The sequence below is a fragment of the Charadrius vociferus genome, unplaced genomic scaffold, assembly GCF_000708025.1.
Source record: "Charadrius vociferus isolate BGI_N301 unplaced genomic scaffold, ASM70802v2 scaffold325, whole genome shotgun sequence".
Taxonomy (NCBI): Eukaryota; Metazoa; Chordata; class Aves; order Charadriiformes; family Charadriidae; genus Charadrius; species Charadrius vociferus.
This window is the reverse complement of record NW_009648526.1, coordinates 4,274,040-4,287,855: the sequence shown is the minus strand read 5'-3', so window position 1 is coordinate 4,287,855 and position 13,816 is coordinate 4,274,040. Positions and strand designations below refer to the sequence as shown.

Sequence of the window (13,816 nt, the reverse complement as noted above, 5' to 3'; positions counted from 1 at the left end):
TCCAGTTGGCACCTGGTCACAAGTGGTGTTCCCCAGGGCTTAGTGCTGAGGCCGGTTCTGTTTAATGTCTTTATCAATGACCTGGACTAGGGGATCGAGTGCACGCTCAGTAAGTTTGCAGAGGACACAAAGTTAGGTGGGAGTGTAGACCTGCTTGGGGGTAGGAAGGCTCTGCAGAGGGATCTGGACGGGCTGGATCGATGGCTGAGGCCAATGGTATGAGGTTCAACAAGTCCAAGTTCCAGGTCCTGCACTTGGGTCACAACAACCCCATGCAGCGCTACAGGCTTGGGGCAGAGTGGCTGGAAAGCTGCCTGGTGGAGAAGGACCTGGAGCTGTTGGTGGAACGCGGGCTGAATATGAGCCAGCGGTGTGCCCAGGTGGCCAAGATGGCCAACAGCATCCTGGCCTGTATTAGTGTGGCTTCTCTAGAGAAGGGCTCTTAAATCGTATGAATTCAAGTCTTGGACATGTCATATTGTCTGAAACCTAAAGTAAATATCTCTTACCTAAAATAAAACCTTTTTCTTACTTTAGTGATAGGTGTTGTCTCTTTCTCTATGCACAACAACTTACATGTATTTCTTTACTTAAGTTTTTGAGGAGAAACCCTGAAAATATGAAGTCTGCACTACTTTTCTATTGAAATTCAGAATCTGCTGCAATATGGTATTACTGAAAATCCAAAAACATAAAAACAAATATATCACTTTATGGAAAGAATATCCAAGATACTGTTACATTATTCCTGGAATACTTGAGTGGTTGAGGGAAGGTGTTTATATTTCTTTCCTTTAAGATGAAGTTTAGATTTTCTTATGGCTGACTGTGCGGGGGTAGGGTGTCATTTTAATCATGATATAGTTATGATGCAGCACCTAACTGCAAAATTTTCACTCTAAGTTCAGTAAAATACTTTGGTTTCTGTGTTTTACTTTAGTTTTTGGAGTGTGTTTTAGTTAGCTATAATGACAACACTATCATTATGAATCAAGCTTTTTCAACTTGATTATTTCTTTAAATGAAAGAATCTAACTTCAATTTAAAAAAGTTTGCCCTCCCAAAATCATGAAATAAAATCAATATAATTTAATTAACTTTCTCTTTCAGTACACTTTTTGTGAACCTTCCTTATTTTTCACCTTCCCCTCCCCCCCATAAGTGTATTATTCTTATGTAGGAAAGATGATATTCCCGTTAGTCAAACAAAATGAGGTTCCATACTGAACTCCATACCCATTGCAGTTAACTGTATTGAATAATTAAAGTTATCTAACCAGATTATAGTTTGTGTGGGCAATTAAACATTTAATAATCTCTTGCAATCCACTGGCCTTAGATTAGCAATTTTGGGACCATTTTTTGTCTTTGAGGTGTTCGTTAGAGACTGGAACTCCTTGAATCCAGAAGCAGTTATTTTTGTAAGAATAAACTGTAGTTTGTCCACAGTGGTAGGATTTAAAAAGGCAATCCTGAGGCTTGGTTTATAGCAGAATCGTATCTTATGATCTTGAAGTGTCTTCAAGAAGTCTGATTATTCTGAAGAATAGCGAACAGAGAGAATAAATTATTACGAAGGGTCTTGTATGGCATTAAAAGCACACATCTATACATACTGTGAATGATGGATTGTCTATTTACTTTCCATCCAGTTGTGAATTAGGGTCCACTGTTTGGAGGATAAGCTGTATTTTTGTTTGAAACATGGACCTGCTTGATTGCTTTGAGGTATTAAAAGCTTAGAATTTTGAGTTTTGTCATCTGCAGCTTGATCTTAGACTTGAGGCAGTGGTGTAGGTGTTACCATCTTGTCACAAAAGAACTGCCCTGTGTGTCCACTGCTCTATATAGCTTTGTATCAAAACAGAAGTAGCTGGAGGCTTTGTGCTTTTTTTTTTTGTTGTTGTTGTTGTTGCTCCCCCAATCCTGTGGGGTTTTTTTTGTTTGGTTGGTTGTGGGTTTTTTTTTTCCCAAACAAGGAAGGTGTTTGCTGAGATCCCTGTGAAACTTGCAACATATTTTACAGGACAGCAACATATCATGCTAGTTATTGTCTTCAGGGGAAATTACTCTGTATTCTCTAGTGCAAAATTCTTTGATTAATTATAATCTTTGTTGTGTAAGAACTACTGTGCACAACCCTACAATGCCTGCCTTCGTGTGTGTGTCCACCTGTATCATGCACCCCCACCCCTTTAAGCATCAACACGAAGTAGCCTTAGAAACAGAAGGAATGTCCAGGTGTAATTCTACTGCAAACTTAATGTTTCCATGGTCTGGTCTGGGAGGGTTCAGAACAGCTCTGAGCCAGGAGATTTGCAACTGCAGACCTGAGCTAATAAGCCCTGCTTATTGTGTACAGAGCTATGACTCTCAGCAATGCTCACATTTACTGTTTCATTAATAGCAGCTGCATGGTTTGTTTAGGGCTGCCTTATGTTCACCTGTTTGGGTAGAATGAACTGCTTCTGGAATGGTATGTAGATGTGTCACAAATCAGATGGAGGGAGAAAGGGCTGCAGATTTGATTTGTGGCTAAAATCAAGGTAGTGAGGTGCGTGACACTTCCCCGTACTCTAAGTAACAGGTTTGTGTCCACTGTTGGCAAGTTGCAATGTGCCCCTTAGAGGAGGAGAAGGAGATGCAGGCGTATCACAGAGGGGTTAGGTGTGCAGTCTGAATGGTACGTGAAACAGACTGGGCTGTCTGGCCACTACGGATTTATATTTCATAAATGAAGTTTGATCTTACTTGATGTGTTTCATTTTACTAGTATTTGAGCTATTTGCTATTCAGAGGTTTTCTGCAGAGGTCTTTAGGGACATGTGTTAAATTCATAATTACTCGTTTTGGAAACTCATTCCTTCTTACACATTTTAATGGTAAAGGTGACAGAGTCCTTCAGATCCTTCTCTGGCTGAAGAGCGACTGCTGTTTGGTAGTGCTAATTGCACTGCTGTATTGCACTTCAAAAACCTTATTTCAGCATGGTCACCAAATGAACTTACTCTTTTCTTTTTTTTTTTTTTTTTTTTTTTTACAGTGTGTTTATCCTGCAGCTTAAATGCTGAGACAGCACCTTGGCTTATTTCCCAAAAGCTTGTTCAGAAACCAGCAGCAGCCTTATCCTCTTTTATTTAACATCATTTGCTTTGCAAGTGATGCAGCTTGTTCTGCAGAGTAGATATCTGCACTGAAACACTCCCTTGCAGTCTGCACCAGGGAGAAATGGAGCTGCACGTTCAACAGAAATCAATGTTGCAGCAAGGTTATAGCATATAGAAGTGAAAGTGTTTCATAAGGCAAAGTAGAGAGGTTCAAAAGCTACTTTCAGCTACTGAATTTATTCCTCTATCCTTCCTTCTAGAAAGATGTGGATACTTTGCCCCGTCTCCAACGTCTCTTCCTCAGCTTCAACAATATATCTAGGTAAGGGAAATAGCAGTTTGCTTCCTATCAGTACTTTGAAGTATCCTATTGGATCTGTATTTAATTAAAATTTAAATTCAAACACTATGAATGCAGATACTTTTTTTTTTTTTTCTAACATATCAGATAACATAATCAAGCTGTTGAGTATTTTCTGCTTTAGAAATAAAAATTCTTGAAAACCTTTGCATTTAAATGTAGTTGTAGTATGTGTATTCTACCAAGAAACTTGTATCTTTAATTTAAAAATCATCACACTGTTTACAATGATCAAAATTAAAAGTAATTTTTTAAAAATATATTGTTTTACTGTTAAACTACATATCTGTTAAAGCAACTTTACACAAGGTATATATTATATTTAACATGCAATCACTGTATTTATGGACTTACACAAACTGCTGAGTCAGATTCTGCTTATGATAATGAGATTATTTCATGCTTGTGTTTTACTTGTCCGTATATGAATAAAGTCTGAAAGATATATTCATGGTTATTTTCCCTTTCAAGCCAGATGGCAGAAGCAGAATAGCTCAACTTTCAAAGCAAGGCTTCTATAGTTTCAAATTACTAAGTGCATTTTGTTATAAATAGATAGAAATATTTGTATTCTATGCTTTTTCCATATTCATGCATTTGTGGAGTCTGCATTTATACTAGTGCTAATATTAAAAAAAAAAAAAAATAGTGCCTGCATTATCTTCAGTTTGGTATGTCCTTTTTTTTTAATCCCTTAATCACGACCAGCCTTCTTTGCTTTGAATCAAATAATTTAATGTGGGATAGGGGAAAGATGCTTCATGTTTTAATTACTGGCAATACTGTGCTGTTCTCGCGGTAGCTGCTTTCTCTGTAAAAATGTTATACTTAGCATGAGCTTTTACTGTAATAGGTGCTTGAATATTTTAAGTTGACCTGCATTATGGTTTTTGCAGACAGCTCCAACCTACTTGTCTGTGTTCCTTAGCTTCTTAAAGCACCAGTGCAGTAGATTTCCTTAAATACTTATAGATATTAAGCATTTAAAAAAAAATCAAAGATGAACTGCAGGAATCTTTAATGTGCTCTTCCCTTAATTATCTGCCAGAGAAAGGGTTAGAGTTTTGTCTCTTGAGTGATTTCCAGAATTGAAACGTGCCTTTTGTTTCTGTTTTTCTAAAAAATGTCTTAGCTTGGCAAGAACAATGAGGGGACTGCAGTAGCTGGCTCCCTTGCCATCAGGGAGCATCACTGCAGTCAGTGGAATTTCTGTATTTTGTGCAGCTTTCTGACTCCTTTCTCACGTTGTTTTATGCAAGCTTGTGTTGTTTTTATGGTCTTCAAAGAAGGAAAAATGTTTCAGTTTTGCTGTGAGGTTTTTAAAGTAGATTTCTCAAACTTTATAGAATCTGTAGCTTGCTTCTTGGTACTTTATCATGGTTGTTTTCATTTGTTCATTGGGGCTTAGGTTGAACTATTGATAGATCTAGTCTTAGTTTTCATATAAGCTAGAAATACTTATTTAGAACATTCATGCAAAGATATAATTTGGTTTTAATTTTTAGTTGGAATATGTATAAAAATAAAATCTTAATGTGAAACAAAAGACGTTACATACATATGTGGGTAAGTATGTGGGTGGATCAGTTTAACTCTTTATTTACCAGACATGATACAAACAAAACATTTCTTTTCATGATAACATTTAGCTTGGGTTTTTTAAACAATAACCTTCTGCATGTAGCAGATTTGAAGGCCAAAAAAAACCCTTAATTCCTGATTTTGAGTTATGTAGTAGATACGTCTCCTAACAGGAAAATGATTCAATAAAGAGGTATACTCTTGACCATCTGTGTTCCGATGCTTGGCTTGATACTGTTGGAACTATCTGAAGAAGTTGTATGCAACCATAATACCAGTGAATTGATGTGCTACATCTGAACATTCCTGCAATGCTTTTAAATGATTTTGTGTGGTTTTATGAGTCACTTCCCTGGGTTTACTGTGTGCCATATGGTAGTATTGATAATTATTTTTCCTAGAAACAGCTGTGTCTATACAACTGACTTTTCTTTTAGACAATCAAATTGATACACAGATATTCTAATCAAGGGCACCCACAAGAAAGCTGGAGAGGGACTTTTTACAAGGGCGGGTAGTGATAGGACGAGGGGGGATGGCTTCAAGCTGGAAGAGGGCAGGTTTAGAATAGATATCAGGAAGAAATTTTTCGCTATAAGGGCGGTGAGGCACTGGAACAAATTGCCCAGAGAAGCTGTGGCTGCCCCGTCCCTGGAGGTGTTCAAGGCCAGGCTGGATGGGGCTTGGAGCAACCTGGGCTGGTGGGAGGTGTCCCTGCCCAGGGCAGGGGGGGTGGAACCAGATGATCTTCAAGGTCCCTTCCAACCCAAACCATTCTATGATCTGTAGTTGCATAGATAAAACCTGCAAATGGAAACAAATAACAAAATATATTGCCAAAACCTGGATATATTTCTGTTACAGGTTCATGAAAATATTTTATTAGTGAACATTAAAATAAAAAATAGCATTTTGGGGGCAGTGCTCCTGTGGAAAGTTTTGCTGCTCCCTATTTTTGTATGTCAGCAAAAATCCTTGAGTATTAAATTGATACATACTGACATATATGAATTAATATTTCAGTAAAAGATTTGGGAATGCCTCTTTAAAATTGTTGCTATTTAAGGCATGCGAATCTATCATGGGTTTGATCACTGATGGTCTCTTTCCCGTGTGCTTCAGAGGAGACCTCGGAATGCTTCTGCTTCTCTGTAGAGCTTTTAGTAAAAAAGGATGTATTGGCAAGATAATATAAGCTAACACCAAACACTGTAAAACTTGATGCTGATCTAAAACAAAAGAAGTCCTAATTCTGGCTTCAGCCCCAAAAAAATCAGCAGTTACAAACTGAAGGCATTCATACCTGATGGCTGAAGGTGATATATATCTCTCTAGAACTAGTTATAAAGAAGGAGGAGAAATCCCATTTTGAATTTGTCATGTGGTACTGAGAAGAGATTACAGAAACTCTCTTCTTCAGGAAAGAGATGCCACTGAGATTCAGAAAAAGGGTTATTGCTCATATTTCAAAATATGAAACCGGGGAAGGCCAGTTTTTAATCTTGGAAACAAAATACATATTTTCACTGTTACACTGCTGTCCAGGTCAGCGCTGCATTGACTATTTCATTTAGTAAGGCACATTGTCTGGCCATATGGAAATAGTTGGATACTAGCTCAAAGGACATGTAATTGTTTTTCTTCATTTGGTTGCTGAACTGGAAACCTGAGAGAAGGAATGTTCTTAGCCTAATAAAAACTAGAAAATATGGGTGTGTTTTTTCTCAGCAGAATGAAAATTTTATGAATATGCTGTTAAGTACTTGAACAAAAGTAGCATGAGGAGAATCAAAGGTTGATTGTGGTAACGTCTGTTTTAATCAGTAGTTTAGTGGTTGGAAACCTGGGAAAACCCAAGTTTTCTTCATTGAATGTTTTTGGAGCATACAGTTCTCTGTTGGGTGTTCTGTCAGACTGTAGAGAGTATGTTGCCTTCCTTCTTTGCTCCAGAACTTTTTCCCCTTTATGGAACATGCTTTAAAAAAAATGATTGATGCAAACGTATAGAGAAGGAATAACTGTCTTCCTAAGCCGGCAGGCTGTAACACAGGACACGTGTTCCTGTGTCCTATTCTTGCCTACTAAATGTGTACATGCGAATGTGTATTGCTGGTGGAGGCTGAGCTTGCACCACTCCAGAGTACTCTGCTGCTTAGTAATTGCCACGTTCTCGTATGAGGCAGGAGAGGTGGGTTTGCGTCCTCTCTGGCAGAGGGGAGAATTGGATGCAGGACTCTGAGAATGCACACAAGATGTAAAATTGATCTATTCTGAAAACGTTTCCAGGAAATACTTTTTAGTAATTGAGCTCAAATTCACAACTCATTTCTGTGCTGCTGAAACAACCATTTTAGCAAAGGTGAATTCATCTAGCACGAAAGGAGGACAGGGAAGGGGAGGTGGTTGCCATAGTTGATTGGGACTCCTGCAGGAGAAGGTCTTTTGGAAAGAGAAGCAGACATTCCACTCAAGATCGACGGAGGCAGTCTGAAACAGCGTCATCCACAGCTGCTTTGAATTTCATGAGCAGGTCAGCCTCTGTGCACCACAGAGGAGTCTAGAGACAGCATTGAAGTGTGGCCTTTGATTCCTGTAGGGTGGTCACCACTTGGCTCTGTCACAGCAGTCTGCATGCTGGGAAGCAGACAGAAGCTTGGTTCTAAAGTATGTAGTGCTTTGCTTGGCTTAGGATTGGGATGCCAGTGTGACAAGTACAGTGTATTAAGTTTTCTGCATTGAATTTCTTAAACACTATTTTTCATATGTGTATACAAAGATGTGAAAACATAGCTATTTTGCGCTACTGTTTTACTCTAAAATTGAGCTGCTAATAGGACAGCTAAAAGCAGCATAAACGAGCACATCTGTTTAAGCTCCAGAATGAATGTTCTGGTATGCTGAAGTACTGAGAATTTCAAAGCACAGCAGTATGTATAAGTGGAAGGTCTTGAAAACACTAGCAAACTCTCGACTTTTCTGTCATTTCCTGAAGACCTCGGTTTTATTAAAAATCTGTAAATCATATGTAATGGCGGAAGTTCTGTTTGGCTAAATCTTTAGAGGGAAGCTTTTGGAGTAAATATATTTAATGCTTTTAATAACTACATTTACATTATTTGAAACTGATTTTGAAGACCAAAAAAGTTTCATATTTGTCAAGAAAAATCTATTCTAGCTCAACAGAAATTCAGTTATGTTTTCTTACGCTCACGTGTTTACGAATTTGCTTTATTAACTTCTGTGTCATTTGAGAAGATTATCTTTTAAGTGATATGTCAGCCTGATCTACCATAAGTGTGGTTACACAAGCTGTTTTATAGAAAGGAAGCAGAAAATGATAATCAAACTTCTTGTCTTAACCACATGTACAAAACACCCAGTTCTTCAGATATACTAAGCACCTTCACTGGCTTGGAATCTGTACATAGTTTATTTTCCATCACTACTTATGTTGTTTTAATATACTAAGCAGAAAGGTAGTAGAATCTTCACTATCATTTTTCTGCTGCATCCATTTGGCATGTAGCGTAGAAGCTACTTGTGTGCTGTACTAATTGCATTGGGTTTTTTGAGATTTTTATTAGGTGATTTCTTTTCTTTACTCCTGCTAGCTTATGTTGGTATCTAGGGCTTTCTTCTGCTGATTGAGACTGATTGCTCTTTGGTTATATTATTTTTATATTTTATCTGTGTTTCTTTTTGTTGTTGCAGAAATTGTTTTATCTAATATCTGGAGTCTTCCAGGGATATCTCATTTTAAAACCTGACATTCTGGTAGCTCTGAAGCCCTTTGCATCTGAATGTTAGTCCTCCCCAGAATATTGTATGCTTTCTTGGAAGTTGAGTGATACCAGTGATAAAGGCAGTTGCCACTTTATTCAGTGACAGTCTTTAGTAAGAACATCTGTACTGCACACGATTTCTGATCCCTAAGTTCAGGGCATACTTAAGGTTTGGTATCCTTCCAAGTATTAGTGGAGGAAGAATTTTCCTGCCGCCAAGAGTGAGAACTATAATCAGTTAATGAAATCAGTAAGATTGTCGAATATAAAACAAGGCAATAATTCCATATTTTCCACTTCAGAAATGGTCTTATTTCAGAGTGTCATTAAGTATTAGTTTATCTAGTAAAGTGATCCTCTATTTATATTTTTATGTGCTCATCATTGATTCTTCTGTAATTATCAGATTTTTTTTTAAACCTCATTGTCAAAAGTACCAAGTCAAATTATTTCATACTTTCTGGTTGAACTTACTTAACTTCATAACACAGACTCGACTTTTGAAGGCCGAAGTGCATAAGGATGGGTGCACGGTTGTACATTTATACACGGTAATCAATTTCTTAAAAGGCGTTGGGGAGTCATATTTACTTCTATAACTGTTTAGCTTTTTCTGAAGTCAAGTTAAATACTACTTTGTTGTTTAAAAATACTCTTTATCTGCGTCAGCTGCTTTCTTTTCACATTCCATCTTCAGTGAAAAGAATATGATACAGGCTGTACATCTAAATACATTTTACACAGGCCGGCTATTTTTGTCAGGAAACAAAATCAGATGTCTGAAAAGCCAACTTGTTAGTGTTTGACTGAACTGTGAACAGTAGACAGGTCTGTTTTGAAGACAATATGATGCTTTTGTAAATGTTTTTCTTCCAATATTTAATGATGTTCCAAACACCCAGGATTACTCTGTGGTATTTGTGGTTTGCTTTTTTTTTCTTGTGTTTTCCATGGTTTTCATGCTGGCTTTGATGGCAAATACACCTTGTAATATTTTTTTGGAATATGAGTTGATATGTATGCTATTTTAGGGTCTTTTTTTAGGTCAAACTATACTTCCATAGTTAACAAGTTCTTATTTTGGGTCCCTTTTTATTTGTATGTGAAGAGATTAAAAAGTTAACAGCAGCAGCTGTTGGTATTTCAAAATAATTTATCATACACAATATTGATGGGTGGAATTTTTTCAGTACAGGTAAATATTGATGTTCTATCCTTGAGAAATAAAACCTTCCATCTCAAAATTATTCCTACTCTATGACATTAAACCTTTTAAACTTTTTTGGTTGCAGTTTTGAGGATATTCTGTGCCTTGCTGATTCCTCAACTTTGTCAGATATCACCCTTGATGGCAATCCAATAGCTCAGGAGACATGGTACAAACACACTGTTCTCCATCATATGATGCAGCTCCGACAGCTAGATATGAAGAGAATCACAGTAAGAAATTTCTGTTTTCATCAAACTTACTAGATCCTTAAATTCAGAAGTAAAATGTAGGGGTTTATGTGTGTATATGTATATTAAAAATACCACCATTTTTTCTTAATTTAGTATGGAATTGAATGGTGTGTAGACATCACAATATTTAAAACATTAACCTTTTGTCTTTTGTTCAGTATGATGTAAAAGTGTGCTTTTTTACTTCATTTGAGCATGTTTATTTTGAAATGCTTAAACTCTTCATTCGTAAATCACTATGTGACATGAGAGAATCTGCAAAGCTTTTGGTTAGAACTTTCTCAACACACTCTTGAGCGGTTTGCTATATAGCTGAAAAGGAACAGCCTGTTTCTTCCAAAGGCATAGCCTGTTTGCCCTAAAATCGGTGTTATTGCTATCTTTCATTTAGAAATCTTGTTGGGTTCTTTAGTCTGCCTCCCTGAGGAAACCTGGTGATCACACAGTTTCTGTGTCTCTCTGTATTTCTCCCTTCCTTACCTGACCTGCTCTCCCCATTCATTTCTGTTTCTGCTGCTCAAGTTCAAGTAACCTTGATAAGGAAGGGAGGACTTGCAGACAACTAAGTCTCCTACAGACTTCTTGAAAATACACTGTAAGCTAGAGGAGGAAGGGCAATCACTGGGGGCCTTACCATTAAGTCAACTATTTTATCTCCTAATAAGGGAATAGCCATGCTAATTCTTACACACTCAAAAGTGAAGTGTAAGCGTGACCTTCTTACAAGAAAAATCCATCCAACAGCAAGATAACTAATAGAATACGCTTTACAAGGAACAGTGTTGCAGTGTTTTCTTTTTTTTGACCAGGTGCTGATACATATACCTTATTTTGAATGCTCATTTGCTTTGTACAAAGGCTGTACTGCATTATAAATAGCATCTGCTGTTTTACCATCTATCCTGTTGTTCTGTAGCTGATCCACCATGAGTGTAAACCAGAGCCAATTATGATGTAAAATATAACATATATGTGGAAAATATCTGTTTCAAAAAGAAAGTGTTTTAGGGCATCAAAGTTTTACTCCCAGCATTGAAAATACTAAATGCTTGTTTGTCCACAGATATTCTATGGGATGGTTTTGGGGTTTTTGGCGAATTTATACTGACTTGATTGCATACTCGCTAATTGCTCTGCTTTTAGAAAGATCGTTTTTTCAGTATTATTACAGAAACTTGAGTGACATAAAGAAAGTGTCTCTCCCTCCCCGCCCCTTCCTGAGAGGGGATGGATCCTGGCAGAACACTCAGTGATGGGAAAAACTGTAGAAAGAACTCAAATTCCTCCTTAAACTCTATGGGATCTGTATGGGGGGAAAAGCTGTTAGAAATGCACAGCCATGGGAAAAACTTAATCTGAGTTCGCACCTTGTTAAACATCAGAGAATCAACTACAAGACAAAAAGCCATAGAAAACTAGGTTTCACCAGTTGTGCTGCTCATAAATCTACTTGTAAAAAGAACGTGTTTTGCATTCTTTTTATTTGCCTTCTGTTTTTTGAGCCTTGAGAGCTTTTTTTTACATTTTCTCCATGTAGAGGGTGCTATATATTTTCTCCAATAAAAACTGTGTTACCCAGATAACCATATGACTTAAGAAACTGGGATTTCAAGAAAAAAAACAAGTACCATGAGATTTGTGATAAAATTAGACACTTGGCAGTGCCAAATCTAGCTATTCTGCCTAGTGATGCTACATTTACCCTCATGGCCGATGGCAATAGCATGTAACTTGGTGGGGGAATGGGAGTACAACACTGGGTATGTGATTTTTCTCACTCGATTAGACTACCTAAACTCTAACTACATTTATAGGATCTTTTTTTTTCATTAGTCTGAAGAGCATCCAGTCCATTTTGAACTTAAGTATTGCTTTGTCTTGGAAAGAACTGAGAGCTGGACCAGGATGTTGGCTTTTCCTGACTAGGAATTCCTCACTAACCTGTTCAGAAGCTTTTCTGCTTGAGAACTGAGTTTTACACAGTTGTTACTTCTACTGTCAACTTTTTTTACTTGCTTCACTGGGACAAGAAAATTATTTCAAGAAAGAATAAAATCTGAAGGATATTTTCAAAATTTTGTAAGAGCCTTTGAAGCTTTATTCGTGTTGGTTTTCAAGAAGACATATGCTCTTTGGTGCCAGGCCTTTTCTATAGGGTTCTTTGGAGAAAGGGAACCTCAGAGCAGAAGTCTGGTGGTAACTACTCCTGAGTTAGGGAACTATTCAGAAACACATAGGTGCCATGAAAGTCAAATACTTTGCACTTGGAATAAAACTTTTTTGCATTGTAACCATTCTAATATTTTGTAAGTTGGGTCAGATTTGCCTTTATTCAAGGGATTGCATCATATTATGACAACTTTTAAGCCCTGACCCATGAGGAAGTTGGTGTTTTCTAAGGCCATCTCATTCCTAAGCCATTTTTGAATGTAAGATTTAAGCTCCTAAACCTCTGAGGCATGGATCCAGTTGTGGTGAAATCAGTGGAGGTTAGTCACCTGTAATGAGTTTCCCTGTAAGACTGTAAACACTTATTCATTGCCCACACTAGAAGATGGTTTTCAGCTGAAAAACGCAGCCACTTTATATTGTGTATCTAAAACATCAACTCAGTGGAAATCATTTACTTTCTCAAACTTTGATAGATCAATCTATAGGCTTAAAGAGTAAGGAGGAGGCTGAATTACAGTAGCTGGACAGATTACTGTCACCTGTGTTAGCCATCAGTAACTGTAACAGTGACACTTTTAGGCCACCTTAGTTGTGAGATAGTGGGACTGGTTTTACAGCTTATGTGAAATTGAAGTGCATTCCAGTCAAAGGCTCAGGTTGCGCATGTAGTCATTTGCATTGCTTGGTTAACATAATATAATGGCTGTTTCTGGGCATTGAAGCTTTTTGAATACGTTTTGTAGTTTGAACTTTTGAAAAGGTGGACCTATCCAGCGGCACTTACAGTTAAGCTGTGACTTATCTTTTTCCTCCAGTCTTTTGTAGCGGTAAGCAGATACTGTCTGCAAACGTAATAAAATATTAAAATATGAACGAAATGTGTACCTGTTCCTTACTGAGAAATTATTTAACCAGGAACACTAGCTATCCATCACTTTAAAGACACTTTCTCAACAGAGCTCCTAAGTGTATGTATATATGTGTGTATATATAATATATAGTGTACATACATTTATTTTTTTTAAAGTCTTTCAGTTTTGGAACCACAACACAAGCTGCATCTTTTTAACAGTAAAACTTTGCTTCTTTTCATTGTCATTTTACAGGTTTTGAATGCTTAAAGTAAGAGAGCTGTGTTTGTTTTTTTGTTATCAGCGTAGACATTTCTCTGCTGATCAGGGAATAGGTTCTACTTCTTTGTCCAGTGCAGAATTCATTATTGATTCCATCACCACTGTGGAGTGTTCAGGGGAGGATCCCTGATTTTATTTTTATTTTTTTCTTTCCACTTGAAAATAAGATACTTCAGGAACTTCTTAAGTCATTCTTGTAGATCGTAATCTTCTCTCTTA

General features: G+C 37.2%; 1 protein-coding gene across 1 annotated transcript in view; it reads left to right on the top strand.

Moving 5' to 3' along the window:
* Nucleotides 1–13,816, top strand: part of LRRC49 (leucine rich repeat containing 49) — a 54,596-nt gene that overhangs the window by 18,800 nt on the left and 21,980 nt on the right. Inside the window, exons 9-10 of the mRNA XM_009885780.1 lie at nt 3,368–3,429; nt 10,124–10,271. Coding sequence (XP_009884082.1) covers nt 3,368–3,429; nt 10,124–10,271 — 210 coding nt within the window. The remainder of the gene's footprint in view (nt 1–3,367; nt 3,430–10,123; nt 10,272–13,816) is intronic.